This window comes from Vicia villosa, linkage group LG4, assembly GCF_029867415.1.
Source record: "Vicia villosa cultivar HV-30 ecotype Madison, WI linkage group LG4, Vvil1.0, whole genome shotgun sequence".
Lineage (NCBI taxonomy): Eukaryota > Viridiplantae > Streptophyta > Magnoliopsida > Fabales > Fabaceae > Vicia > Vicia villosa.
In genome coordinates this window covers 179,313,545-179,326,752 of record NC_081183.1, presented here as the reverse complement: position 1 = coordinate 179,326,752, position 13,208 = coordinate 179,313,545, and the positions used below count along the sequence as shown (strand labels likewise).

General features: G+C 34.9%; 2 protein-coding genes across 4 annotated transcripts; one reads left to right on the top strand and one right to left on the bottom strand.

The window, feature by feature from the left end:
• The first annotated feature begins 1,508 nt into the window (after nucleotides 1-1,508).
• Nucleotides 1,509-5,663, top strand: LOC131598413 (uncharacterized). The gene is made up of 8 exons (XM_058871018.1): nucleotides 1,509-1,905; nucleotides 1,988-2,181; nucleotides 2,239-2,485; nucleotides 2,555-3,190; nucleotides 3,798-4,016; nucleotides 4,104-4,193; nucleotides 4,295-4,963; nucleotides 5,086-5,663. The coding sequence occupies exons 1-8, from the start codon at nucleotides 1,509-1,511 to the stop codon at nucleotides 5,661-5,663; spliced, it is 3,030 nt and encodes a 1,009-aa protein (XP_058727001.1).
• A 770-nt stretch (nucleotides 5,664-6,433) lies between these two features.
• LOC131600431 (elicitor-responsive protein 3-like) lies at nucleotides 6,434-7,514 on the bottom strand. Of its 3 annotated transcripts, none has more exons than XM_058872592.1 (5): nucleotides 7,383-7,514; nucleotides 7,217-7,282; nucleotides 7,000-7,126; nucleotides 6,793-6,907; nucleotides 6,434-6,675 (listed from the first exon to the last, which is right to left on the bottom strand). In XM_058872592.1, exons 1-5 carry the CDS (start codon nucleotides 7,447-7,449, stop codon nucleotides 6,661-6,663), a joined length of 390 nt encoding a protein of 129 aa, XP_058728575.1. In that variant the 5' UTR covers nucleotides 7,450-7,514; the 3' UTR covers nucleotides 6,434-6,660. The 3 variants fall into 3 exon arrangements, with proteins under 3 accessions (XP_058728575.1, XP_058728574.1, XP_058728573.1); XM_058872591.1 differs by having other exon boundaries at nucleotides 7,217-7,285; nucleotides 7,383-7,512; XM_058872590.1 differs by having other exon boundaries at nucleotides 7,371-7,483.
• Nucleotides 7,515-13,208: the final 5,694 nt, after the last annotated feature.

Below are 13,208 nucleotides of genomic sequence, written 5' to 3'. Positions count from 1 at the left end.
CACGTATTCCAGAACAGAGAACAGAACCAACTTGTCCTATATTTACACCTACGGTCAATATGGATTTTGATAGCGACTCCGACGATGATAGCGACTATGACCCCTTTGCAAGTAAGTGTAATACTTTATTCCAGCAATAATAACAACTCATGGTTTAAGTTTTTTGTAACCCTTTCTGCCTTGAAGCCAACTGTGCGATGCACTCATTCTAATTGGTGTACATTTACTGTGGATTAACATAACAACATATGAATCCGAAGATGAGTTCTGTTCAGACTCGGAAAGAGATGGAGCACCATTACAATTCATGCGAATGCTGCAAGAAATTCCGAGGGTATGCAGTTTTTGATTTATTTTTCTTCAGTCAACAAACTTGTCATAGGCTGCATGATTATTTTCTACTCAATGATTGATTCTTTTGTTTCTTCTGTAGAATACTACGACATCGGAGACCCTCTTATCGAATGTCGTTATTGTAAAGCAATGATGTGGTATCAAGAGAGGATGCACAAGAGTTCCCATTCCGCTAACCCGAAGTTTATGCTGTGTTGTGGGAACGGGAAAGTTGAACTACCAATGCTTAGACAACCTCCAGAAATACTTGCAAAGCTATTGTTTGATCACGAGAACATTGTTAGCCGGAAATTTCAACAACACATCCGTGTTTACAACATGATGTTTGCATTTACTTCACCTGGAGCAAAGTTGGACAATCGTTTTAACGATGGACGTGGGCCACCAACACTAAGGATACAAGGTCAATGCTGTCATCGAATCGGAAGTTTGTTGCCTGCTCAAGGTCAAAAACCGAAGTTTGCTCAATTATATATTTATGACACGGAGAATGAAGTTGAAAACCGAATGCATGGACTAAGGTTATTGCCCCTTACACTGTTATGTGACTGTTATTAATATGTTGTCATTGCCTTTTTTTGTGATATCTAATCATGTGCATTCATTTGTATTAATTTTTATGTTATCTCATGTGAAGGAACAAAGAAAACTTTGATCCAGTGGTTATCAATCAGTTATCCAATATGCTGTATGAATTCAATCCTCATGCTAAGAGTTTTCAGATGGCAAAGCAATGGTTGAATAATGGGGAAGCTCCAAACTTGAAGCTGCGACTCATTTCTAACAGATCCACTGATGGGAGAGTGTATAATCAACCAACTGTATCTGAGGTTGCAGCCTTGGTTGTCGGTGATATTGACACAGCTGAAATGAGGGATATCATAATGCAAACAAAGGGAGGACGACTTCAAAGAATCAACGAACTGCATGCAGCTTATATGGCTTACCAGTATCCTTTGATATTTCCTTATGGTGAGGATGGTTATAGACCTGATGTAGCACATAAAGACTTGCCTTTCAAAGAAAATAGCATAAGAAATAGGCTCACAATACGCGAATGGCTTGCATTTTGCATTCAAACGAGGTTAACCGAAGCTAAGACTCTGCTATCTTCTAGAAGGTTGTTTCAGCAATTCCTGGTCGATGGTTACACAATGTTGGAGTCCGAGAAACTAGAATGGCTACGCAAAAACCAACCTAAGCTTCGGGTTACCAAGTACAACTCTTTAGAGAAAGAGGGCGATCAGAGTCAACTTCCAGGTGTAAGCATAGGTAAGCGAGTTGTTTTGCCTTCGTCCTTTGTCGGTGGTCGTAGGTTTATGGATCAATTATACTATGATGGGATGGCTATATGCAGTAAAGTTGGGTTTCCTGATTTGTTTATTACTTTTACCTGTAACCCCAATTGGCCTGAGATTCAAAGAGTCCTTGGACCTCTACACCTGAAACCTCAAGATCGACCTGATGTCATTTCAAGAATTTTCAAAATCAAGTTTGACCAATTGCTTTCGGATCTAACCAAAAAGGGTGTTCTTGGCAAAGTGCTTGCTTGTGAGTTATTTTTTCCTTTCTGTTCAAATTTTGTAGTACAACTAACATTGTTCCTAATTCTGTTTTGCTCTTCCAATGCTAGATATGTACACCATTGAGTTCCAAAAGAGAGGATTGCCCCATGCCCATATATTGATCTTTTTGCATCCTTCAAACAAATATCCAGGACCCGAAGACATTGACAAGATCATAAGTGCTGAAGTGCCCGATCCGGAGACACACCCTCGGTTGTACAATTTGGTGAAGGCTCACATGGTTCATGGTCCCTGTGGTTTGGCAAATGTCAAGTCTTCTTGCATGAGAGATAACAAATGCACTAAATTTTACCCAAAGAAGTTTCAGTCTACCATTATAGTGGACCAAGAAGGCTATCCGGTTTATAGGAGAAGAAACAACGGACACACAATTGAAAAACACGGCATAATTTTTCATAGTGGTCATGTAGTTCCTCACAATCCAAGTTTGTTGTTGAAATACCAAGCCCACATCAACATGGAATGGTGCAACCAAAGTACTTCTATAAAATACCTTTTCAAATATATAAACAAAGGTTCGGATCGAATTTCTGCAATCATACAAGGTCAGGACAAGAACAACGTTGACGAGATCAAACAATATTTGGATTGCAGATACATCTCCCCAAGTGAAGCATGTTGGAGGATCTTCTCTTATTCTATACATGGCAGGAAGCCAGCCGTGGAGAGATTGTTTTTTCATATGGAAGGTGAAAACTCCGTGTACTACAAAGACTACGAGCAGGTTGGTGATGTTTTACTAAAACCAAGTGTAACCGAGTCTATGTTTACAGCATGGTTCGAGGCAAACAAAACTTATGAAGAAGCAAGATCACTAACTTATGGTGACTTCGTTTCTAAATTTGTTTATCATAAAAGAAGTCGGAGTTGGAAACCAAGGAAACGAGGGTATACAATTGGTCGACTCATTTGGGTTCCTCAAAGCACTGGTGAATTGTTTTATTTAAGGATGATGCTCACTGTCAAAAAAGGTCCTTTATGCTATCAAGACATCAAGAAAGTTGATGGTAAACAACTTAAAAATTTTCGTGACGCATGTTTTGCAATGGGATTTCTACAAGATGATCGAGAATTTATCGAGGCAATAAAAGAGGCACATCTATGGGGTTCAGGTCCATTTTTACGCAAGTTATTTGTGATGATGTTGTTGTCATCATCCATGAATAGACCCGAACATGTCTGGAGGAAGACTTGGATGTATTTATCGGATGGCATTCTTTATGAGTGTCGGTTATTGGCAAGAGATCCAGGTATTTTATCTTATTTGCAAAATTTGGTATTCTTTATTTAAATATTCTACAACATGTCGTACTTCTCATCCTTGCTGCATAAAACATGGATATTAATGCTTAATGCTTGAATATCATATATTGTTTGAATGCTACGAAACTACAATGGAATTTTCATCCATCTTCTAAATGTGCTGAAAGAAACGAATCTAAGCACCATGGTTAGTTTTATTCGTTGCTGAACAATGTAGTATTGGGTCACATATTATTGACATCATAGACCTTTCATTAGTGAGTGAGGTTTAAAATTGTCATCATCTGTGCTGAACACTGTCGTATGGTTCACACACTACTGCCTTCATCTATGTTACAATTGAGTTTGAGGTTTCATAGCCACTGTTATACTTGGCGTGCACATGGTAATTGTGTAGTCAGCTTCTGTTTAGGAAGAGCGGGGAAGTACCATTAGTTATTCATGAAGAACCTATATCCAAAATTCATTTTTTCTTTTTTATTATGCATGCTGTTATAATAAAATGCATTTTCTCTCATTAATAACATTCATTTATTATTAATAGAATAATAAATGGTTACATATTTACATTGTTTTTTCGCTTTAATAACACAGGTCTTACAATGAGCGATGCCGAGCTAAAAGACCGGACTCTAATGGAAATTGAAACACTCTTGCAAAATAATAATCGAAGCCTGAAAGATTTCAAGACAATGCCATATCCAAAAGATTATGTCATCTCCTTTACAGGAAATAGGCTACTCTATGATGAATGCCAATATGATGTTGTTGCTCAACAACAAATTTATGAAAATTTATACTCTTCTCTTACAGGTAATATCAATCTATACTTGCAACCGCGTAAAATATCTGAGTTGTTTCTTTTGTTTAACAATCTCTTGGCTTACCATTTATACACAGATGAGCAAAGAAGCATTTTTGAGGAAATCATGAATGCTGTAGAAAAGCAACAGGGCGGGGTATTTTTTTTATATGGATATGGTGGGACTGGTAAGACCTTTATGTGGAACACCTTATCAGCAGCAGTTAGGTCTAAAAAAAAATAGTCTTGCCCGTTGCTTCAAGTGGAATTGCAAGTTTGTTGTTACCAGGTGGAAGAACAGCTCATTCTAGATTTAAGATTCCTGTCCCTACCTTAGAAACTTCTATTTGCAACATTGAAAAAAAGGATCATTTTGCTGAGCTTCTCAAGATGACGGATCTAATCATATGGGATGAGGCTCCTATGGCTAACAAGTTTTGCTTTGAATCTCTGGACAAATCCTTAAAGGATATTATGAGTGGACCCACAAAGCCATCTGAAAAAGTGTTTGGAGGTAAGGTTGTTGTCTTTGGTGGTGACTTCAGACAAATTCTCCCTGTTATACCAAGAGGTACAAGATATGATATTATCCATGCCACTATCAATGCTTCTTATATTTGGGATCATTGTAGAGTATTGAGGCTTACAAAGAACATGCGCTTGCAAACTGGTCCACCTGATTCTACAGCTGATGACATAAGGAGCTTTTCTGAGTGGATTTTAAATATTGGAGATGGGACCATGTGTGAGCCAAATGACGGTTATGCTGATATTTGTATTCCTGATGAGTTCTTAATTTCTAACTTTTCTGATCCAATTAAGGCAATTGTTGAAGATACATACCCTGATCTCATTCATAACTATCTTGATTCCAATTATCTACAAAGTCGTGCGATATTGACTTCAACAATTGAAGTTGTTGATGATATAAATCAATATATCACAAACCTTCTTCCAGGTATTAAAATTGCACTAAGTACCATTGATGCATGTCAATACTATATACCTTCTGATATATAAATGTTGAACTTTTTTTACAGGAATTAAAAACTAAATATACGTCTTTTTTGATTGTTGTAGGAGAAGAGAAAGAATACTTTAGTAGTGATTCTATTGATAAATCTGATGCAACCACCTTTGATGCCTATGAGCATGTGACACCCGAGTTCCTTAATGCTCTTAAGACTTCAGGATTGCCTAACCATTCAATCAAGTTGAAAGTTGGGGCCACTATTATGTTGATGCGCAACCTAGATCAGTCTGAAGGATTGTGCAATGGTACAAGGCTTACTGTAACAAGACTTGTTGCTCATGTCATAGAAGCTAAGATCATCTCTGGAAAAAATATTGGTAACCTCTTTTATATTCCTAGAATGTCTTTGTCCCCGTCACAGTCCCCATGGCCATTTAAATTGGTGAGACGCCAATTTCCAATAATTGTTTCCTTTGCCATGACTATTAACAAGTCTCAAGGTCAATCACTTGACCATGTTGGATTATATTTGCCAAAAGAGGTTTTTAGCCATGGCCAATTATATGTGGCTATTTCAAGAGTCAAATCCAAAAAGGGATTAAGGATTCTTATTCATGACAAAGACAAAGTACCTATGATCTCTACCACCAATGTTGTATTCAAGGAAGTCTTCCATAACATTTGAAAGGTGTGAATTGGCCCTTAAATCTTATCTTGTCATTAACAATAGTAATTGACCACTTTGAATTTACAAATGGTATGGATCATAATTTTTTCCCTGGTTTTTTGCTATTTCAGGATGATTTCATTCACTTCATTGAGGAATATGTCCGATACATTATGATCTTCTTCACAAACCTTTTGGACAATTATTTTTTTGGTTTCGGTGTAACCCTTTGTAACATGTTTTGTATTGTACTATTTATTTATAAACAGATCTTTTGATTCATACATTAAAACTCATTCATTTGTATAACACTTAACTATACTAATGATATATCATTTTGTCCGTTGATTTCTTGGTGTTGTACACAGCATCAATAGAAAATTACCCGTGCGACAACACGGGTCTCTGACTAGTTATAAATAGAAAACACAATTTTGTTTTGTGCTAACAGTTAAAACCATTTCAATGTCACATATATTTTTTTGGTGGGGAGTTTCAATTTAGATAAAATTTTATTCAATTTTAATTTAAAGATAAATAAAAGGGAGAACACAAAATTTTAAAGGTTTCACTTCAAACTTCAAACCTATATATCGCGAAGTAAAAGATTGGTTAGAAAATCTAATTTTTATTATAATGTCAAATTGTATTTTTTTTTAAAATAGTTACTCAAAACCAACTCAAATTATATATAATTTTATATTTGAATTAAATGAATTTTTATTTCAAAACTGATTTAAGCATAATAATTAAAGACAGAAATATCTTAATTCAACTTAAACATACTATAGTAAACTTAAACTGAAATTCAAAAAGCTTATTTTCCAAACATAATATCCATGGTAATTATTCCAAAGAAATCTCTAGCCCAATTCAAGAAATGTTGGTACAACTACCAATTATTATTTTAATGTTGGTATAACTACCAATTATTATTCCCTCACTCACTTAGATCCCCTCATAATCTTTCACTAGTTCTCTCCATCCACCAATCTGACTTTGCTCCTACCAAACCTCAGTAAAACCCACCCTGCAACCAAATTTTCAAAAGAATTAATTAGCTTCAACAATTTAAACTGTTCATAGATGAATTGAATATTATAGCTGTTTAATAATTTTATTAATTAAACTTCATAAAAAAAATTACCTCTGGATGAAAAGTGAGAGCCAAACGAACTTCTCCACGGTAATTCTGATTTTTCACAACATTATAAGAAGTTTCTGGCACACTATATTCCTCAAGAACTGGTCCCAAATTAATTCTGCACAAAACATTAAATTTTAAAAATAAATAAATAAATAAATAAAAATATTTTTTTTATAAAAAATAAAAGAAAAGAAAAGAGTAACTTACATTGTTTCACCAAGAAAATCATCTCTGGTAAATTTATCTTTATCCATAAGCCTCAAATTAAGTTCAGCAACATTGTCAGCAACAGTGAAAAGAAAGCTTTCATTCCAACGAGGATTAGATCCTGCATCTATTAATTAATTTTAATTAATTCCCTAATAACAATTAACAACATTTTAATCATATATTCAGAATATATAAAACAAATATTCAAACTTACTTTTGGCTACACTGCTTATGTGCTCCTGAGCTTTATAAGTCAGAATCACATAGGGATCCATTTTCTCTGCTTCAAAAAAATTATATACATAATATATAAAATAAACTTTGACAAACGAAAAAAAAAAAATTCATATTCATGCATCTATACTTACTGAAATACTTACTGAAAAAATCAGTGTCATGAAGGCCTTTTGCTCCAATGAGAATCACTTCTAGAGTTCCACGAGGCATCTTTTGATTACAAATTTACAATCTTCTCTTAAAAATCTAAATGACTAATTGATGAATCCAAAAACTCTCACAAGCAATTTATATAGTGTGATAAAAATAAAAGAGTAGTCTCTAGTCGTTTTATTATTAATGTTATAATTGTTGAAAAAATATATTTTAAAAAAAAATCTTAGTACTGAATTAATACTTTTTGAATAAAAAATTATAATTAACTTTATTTTAATACTTTTTTTAGCTTTTAATATACTTTTTCAACTAATTCATTATAATACTAATTTATTATTATTATTATTGATTTTGTGTTTAAATTAATTGAAAATACATCAATCTTTAATAATAAATAAATTTGGTCAAATTGATGTTATTATTTTTTCTTTTTTTATTCATTTTTCTTCTTAATTTGCAGATTTTATTAGATACTCCTTTTTTTAAATTAAAAAGAAAAGAAAAAAGAAAAGTTTATTAAATACTCCTTAATTTATAATATGATACAAATAATGAGATGAATGGAACATATCATATAAATTAAAAAAAATAGTTGAAATATTAATTTTATTGACTTTTGTGTTATTTTACATGTTTATTTTTAGAAAAAGAAAACTATTTATTGTTTGTGTTTTTTACTCGTCAACAATACATAAAGATCGGCATAATCTATAGGTTCAATCTAATCAAGACAGTTTTGTCATCGACCCACCGTGAACATTCATCTTCGAGGCGCCACACAAAAACACATATACCTTCCATTAAAATCATTGAAATATTAACGAAATTAAGTCCAATGTTTTGATCTCAACAATTGATATAGTAGTGGAGTTAGGTCCGTCCCGCAAAAACTCGTAAAAAATAGAACGGAACGGCCGAACGGGGTGGACATAGTTGACGGTGCAAGTCTTGTCATGTATCGCAAAAAATTCAGGACATGGCAGATCCGCGGGCACTGCACTTTTTAAGTTTAAAAATGCAAAAATTTATATTAATATCTGCGGCCACAAAAATCTGAAGAAAAAAAAAACGAGACGGTCACATTAGAGAGTGCGAGTCTAAATTTTTGGTCCTTCCCGCAAAAAGTACGGACAAAATGAACATGCTCAACTCGCTGGATCCGTTTTTCCCTCCCTATTAGAATGGTTACAATGACACGTTTTTTTTTAATTTTAAATTTAAGTTGTAAAATTCGAATTCAACCATTGAGAATGCGCTATAAAACCAAGTTTCTACCGAGCCAACTTTTATTATTAAACTATTTGTGTGGAAATAATGTATATACATATAACCTAATACATGAAATTGGATATAATACATATTTTTTTAAAAATAATTATATTTTAGAGTAACCATGACCACATCTGTCTTAACATGACTTTGTCACTATATTCAATAATACTTGCGCTCAACACCAAACAGGCCAGAGACCATTATAGTCGTCCATCCAATATAAGTATAATTCTCAATCACACATGTGTACAATTCAACTCCTACTTGCAAAGTTTCATCTCAATCTCACATTCATTTGATGGTCGGAGTGGTAACTTTTTTAGATACTTTATCCGATTACTAGAAAATCGTTACCACTATGCCATACGCATATTCACGATGGTTATCCTCAATCTATGATCAATTCTATGTTCTAGTACAAAATAATGACGTTATCTATGAGAATTGTATTTTGGTTCTCTATATTTTCCACTTGATTTTCTCAAATTTCTTTAGTTTACAGCCACAACCATTTTTCCATTACCACTTCAAGCAACTGTAACTACCTTTTCCACTCTTTCATGGCCATTTGGAAACTTGTTCATACTTAAAACACTACCATCGATCATCGCTCAGCTGCTCAAACTATTCAAGACAACGCTTCATCTAATTCTTTCCCCACATAACCAAATCCCTCTACCACACATCTCACTTCCTCCATCGCACCCTCACCTTCCTCCACCTCACATTTCAGTTCCATTACCTCTTTGTCATCTCAAAATAACTTAGCGCACCAAATGTGAATGAGTTTTTGTTGAATATTTCAATCTATTGTAGTAGAAAAATGCGAGGCTTCTCCAAGTTGAATAAAACCAAGAGAAGATCCCAAGTGAGGTTGTAACATAGTTAAAGGTTTTGCAAAACGGCCATTTCGAATATATCCCAGATAGTACTATCACTAAAGCTGATTTACATTCTTCAAGAGCTTAAGTGTTCTCAAGGAGGCATTGACCTCCTCACAGTGACAATAATTCACCTCCATGTGTTTCTAGTAGCATACATAATAGTCACACATCACTTAAATATTGTTGTCCAAGGAGACTTCTTTCTCCACATCAACCGCTAATGAGGTACAATTAGGGCACTTATGAATAGTCATTCATTTGTTAGCGCAACTATCGGGGGAGGGTCGAGCGAGGAGCATTCTTAATTTCCGGGACATTTCACTTGAGCAACACACCTTTGTGGGAGACACACCACTTCTCCACCTAAAACCTTAAGGTAATAGGTCAGTGGGTTCTCCCACTTATATATGCTCAAGTCACCACATGGATATCCAATGTGGGACTATTATCCATACTCACACTTGTATTTATTCTTAACACTCCCCCTCAAGTGTGAGTCTACAATGCCCCCCCTCCATGTGGAAACCCCTCTTCCACATACACTTGTATCCATTGACTCTTCAACTACATGTATCCGTTGATTCTCTTTAACTACATGTATCCGTTGACTCTCTTCAACTACAAGTAAGCCGGTCCCTTTCTCGAACCAAAGGCTCTGATACCATTTGTTAGCGCAACAATCGGGGGAGGGTCTAGTTCGGGAGCATTGTTAATTTCTGGGACATTCCACTTGAGCAACACACCTTTGTGGGAGACACACCACTTCTCCACCTAAAACCTTATTAAGGTAATAGGTGAGTGGGTTCTTCCACTTATATATGCTCAAGTCACCACATGCATTTTCAATGTGGGAATATTATCCACACTCAGACTTGTATTTATTCTTAACATCATCCATCATCGAAAAAACCTATTCACAAAACAAATCACTAAATGACACATTCATAAGTATTTGGAAAAGTCCAAAAAATTGGAAACTTATGATAGCACTGGAGACCCATGGCGAACATGTCGAGCATGTGGACACCATGTTAGACTATCTCAAGCCTGATGAGCATTGAATTTCAAGCTTTTTATTCTCACCCAGAGGGGAGTTATCATGACCTGATTCAAAGACCTGAAATAAAAAATCATTAGTTCTTGGAGAACATTGTGTGATGAGTTCACATCTTATTTCACAAAATGCAAATGCCAAGCAAATATAATGTCAGTTCTAAGCACCAATCTACAAAAGAATAAGGAGAGTTTGCAAGAGTACATTGATAGATTCACCAAGGAATAAATGTAAGTTAGACAAGGTGACAATAAATTAAAACTTTGGATCTTTGAGAAATGCTTGGGGCCAAGTTACATGTTCAGGAAGAAGTTGGTATTTGAGGAACCACTAAGTATGAGCGATCTACTCGCTTAGGCTCAACCATACATCAATTATAAAGAGAAGTTGTCGTTGGAAGAGACCGAGAAGAACAAGTCGTCTAGAAAACCTGAGATAATAAGTGTCATGAAGGGAGGGTCAAAGAGAGGATCAAAGGACCCTAGTCTCGACTCTTAGAGTATATCTTGTTAAACACGTCCATGGACTGAATCCTGTAAGAGTGTGCCAATACATAGTTAAAATAAGCAAGCTAAAATATCCCTACACCATAAAGGAGCCTGCACGCACTAACAAAATGAAGTACTGCATGTTTGAAAAATGCCACGAGTATGAGACCACTGAGTGAATCCACTGTAAGATAGTAATAGAAAATTTGATAAAGAAAGGAGGACGTTGTTGATACACCAAGGAAGATACCCAAAGAGAGGACACCAAGGGAAACGAATATTCTCCTTGGAAAGTTGTCTAGAGGATTAAATCTCAACAAAGAAAATGGTTCCATAGCTAAGGTAATACCCCACCAAGAATGAAAATCGAGACAACATAAGGAACCAACTAGGGAAGATATAACAAAAAAGGAGGAGACTACAAGAAAGGGAAGCGACCTCTGCAAAAATAGGGGGACCAAAAGACTGATATTTAAAAATAGGGGGACCAAAAGACTGATATTCATGTTCAATAAAATGTTAAATAATTTGTGAACATGAATACCTAACCTAAATTGAAATATTCAAGCACAATTAAACGGAATAATTATTTGTCTAAATAGGGAAACTCCTCTTATGTGTTAAAGGACTCATTTCATCAGGAAAGAATTTTATGAATTCTGCTTCTATTATTTGGAAGATGTAAGAAGTGTAAGATCAATATCTAATTAGAACTTAAAACATGGTCTATTGAAACTCTTTGATTGAACACTAGACTTTAACCCTAGTCTCAACTTTGAAACAACAATCCACAATTCAATTGTGAATTAGAACTTATGGTGTCTCATAGAAATATTAGAGACCTAAGATCCTCTTTGCCATTGCAACCAACATTGGAACTTTCAATGTGTTGATAAAATTAAAAATAAGTAAAGTTGATATAGTCTTGGTATTCTAGGGTTTCAAAATAGTCTTGGTATCCCAAACTACTTGTAAGCCATGCACATTGGTATAACCATAGTGTCATCACACTACTTGTATATGCTCTTGTAGTCTTTCTCATAAAACTTAATTGAAGGTATAAATTTTACTACCTAGGTAGGGGCACAAATTGATTTTAAGGATATGAGTTTCCTCTTTTTAGCCATGTTGGATCCCCTCCCCTCAATGAGAATCCCATTGAGACGAGGTTGATATTCTTGTCTGAACTTATTGGATGAATCACCTAAGGATGTGATGTAATTTTACGTCCATGGATATGATATGATGATGTGAGGTTGATATTCTTGTCTGAACTTACTGGATGAATCTCCTGTTTCTCTTTCTCTGAGTGACAAGGGAGTGTGAAGAAATTCTGATGCCAAATTAAGAAAATGTGCTAGTATGTAGAAATGAATTAAATTGATTTTTAATCATAACTGATGGTTTTTCTCTATTTATATAGTTCACATACTTTGATTTTCTTATGTAATTGCTATTTTTACCGAGGTGATCTCTAGGATCTTCAATGGATAAATATGAGTTTGTCATAATTGATTTTAAAATAGGTGGCGAAACCTATTAGGTTTAAATATCTGCATATAATTCGAAATTGTGCGAGTGTTGAATGCAGTATAGGGCAAGTAACAAAAAAGATTTGGAAATATTGATCCGGGAATTATCATCCTCAGAGATGGAGAGATGCCATTCAACAGTTTCTACAGTTTCGAACTTTGGATTGAATGAGCAAAAAGTAAACAAAGATATAGACAGGAAAAGAATAAACACATTCTTAGAAGAGAAATAACTTATCAGGAATGTAAATATATTCACTCTTCACAAACATACACTTACCAACCCGTTATACTCAACCTACGATACTCATCTATGTCATCACGTATCTCTCACATAAGCGTCCATCTCTGGAGCACAAACGAGATCATCTCACAACTAAGGTTATCTCTAACGCGAAGTCACGAGAACATCCGTATTCTCGCGTCGGCGATCTCTCGCGCGCCGCTCAAATAAGAAAGCATTACGTACAGATACAAATGGTGAATGCTAGCTCTAAATCTATCTCTAGAGTTCAGAACCAACAGATTATCATCCTAGATAAGGATTCAAGAAGTTTATGTCTAAAGCACCCCAAATCCCCAG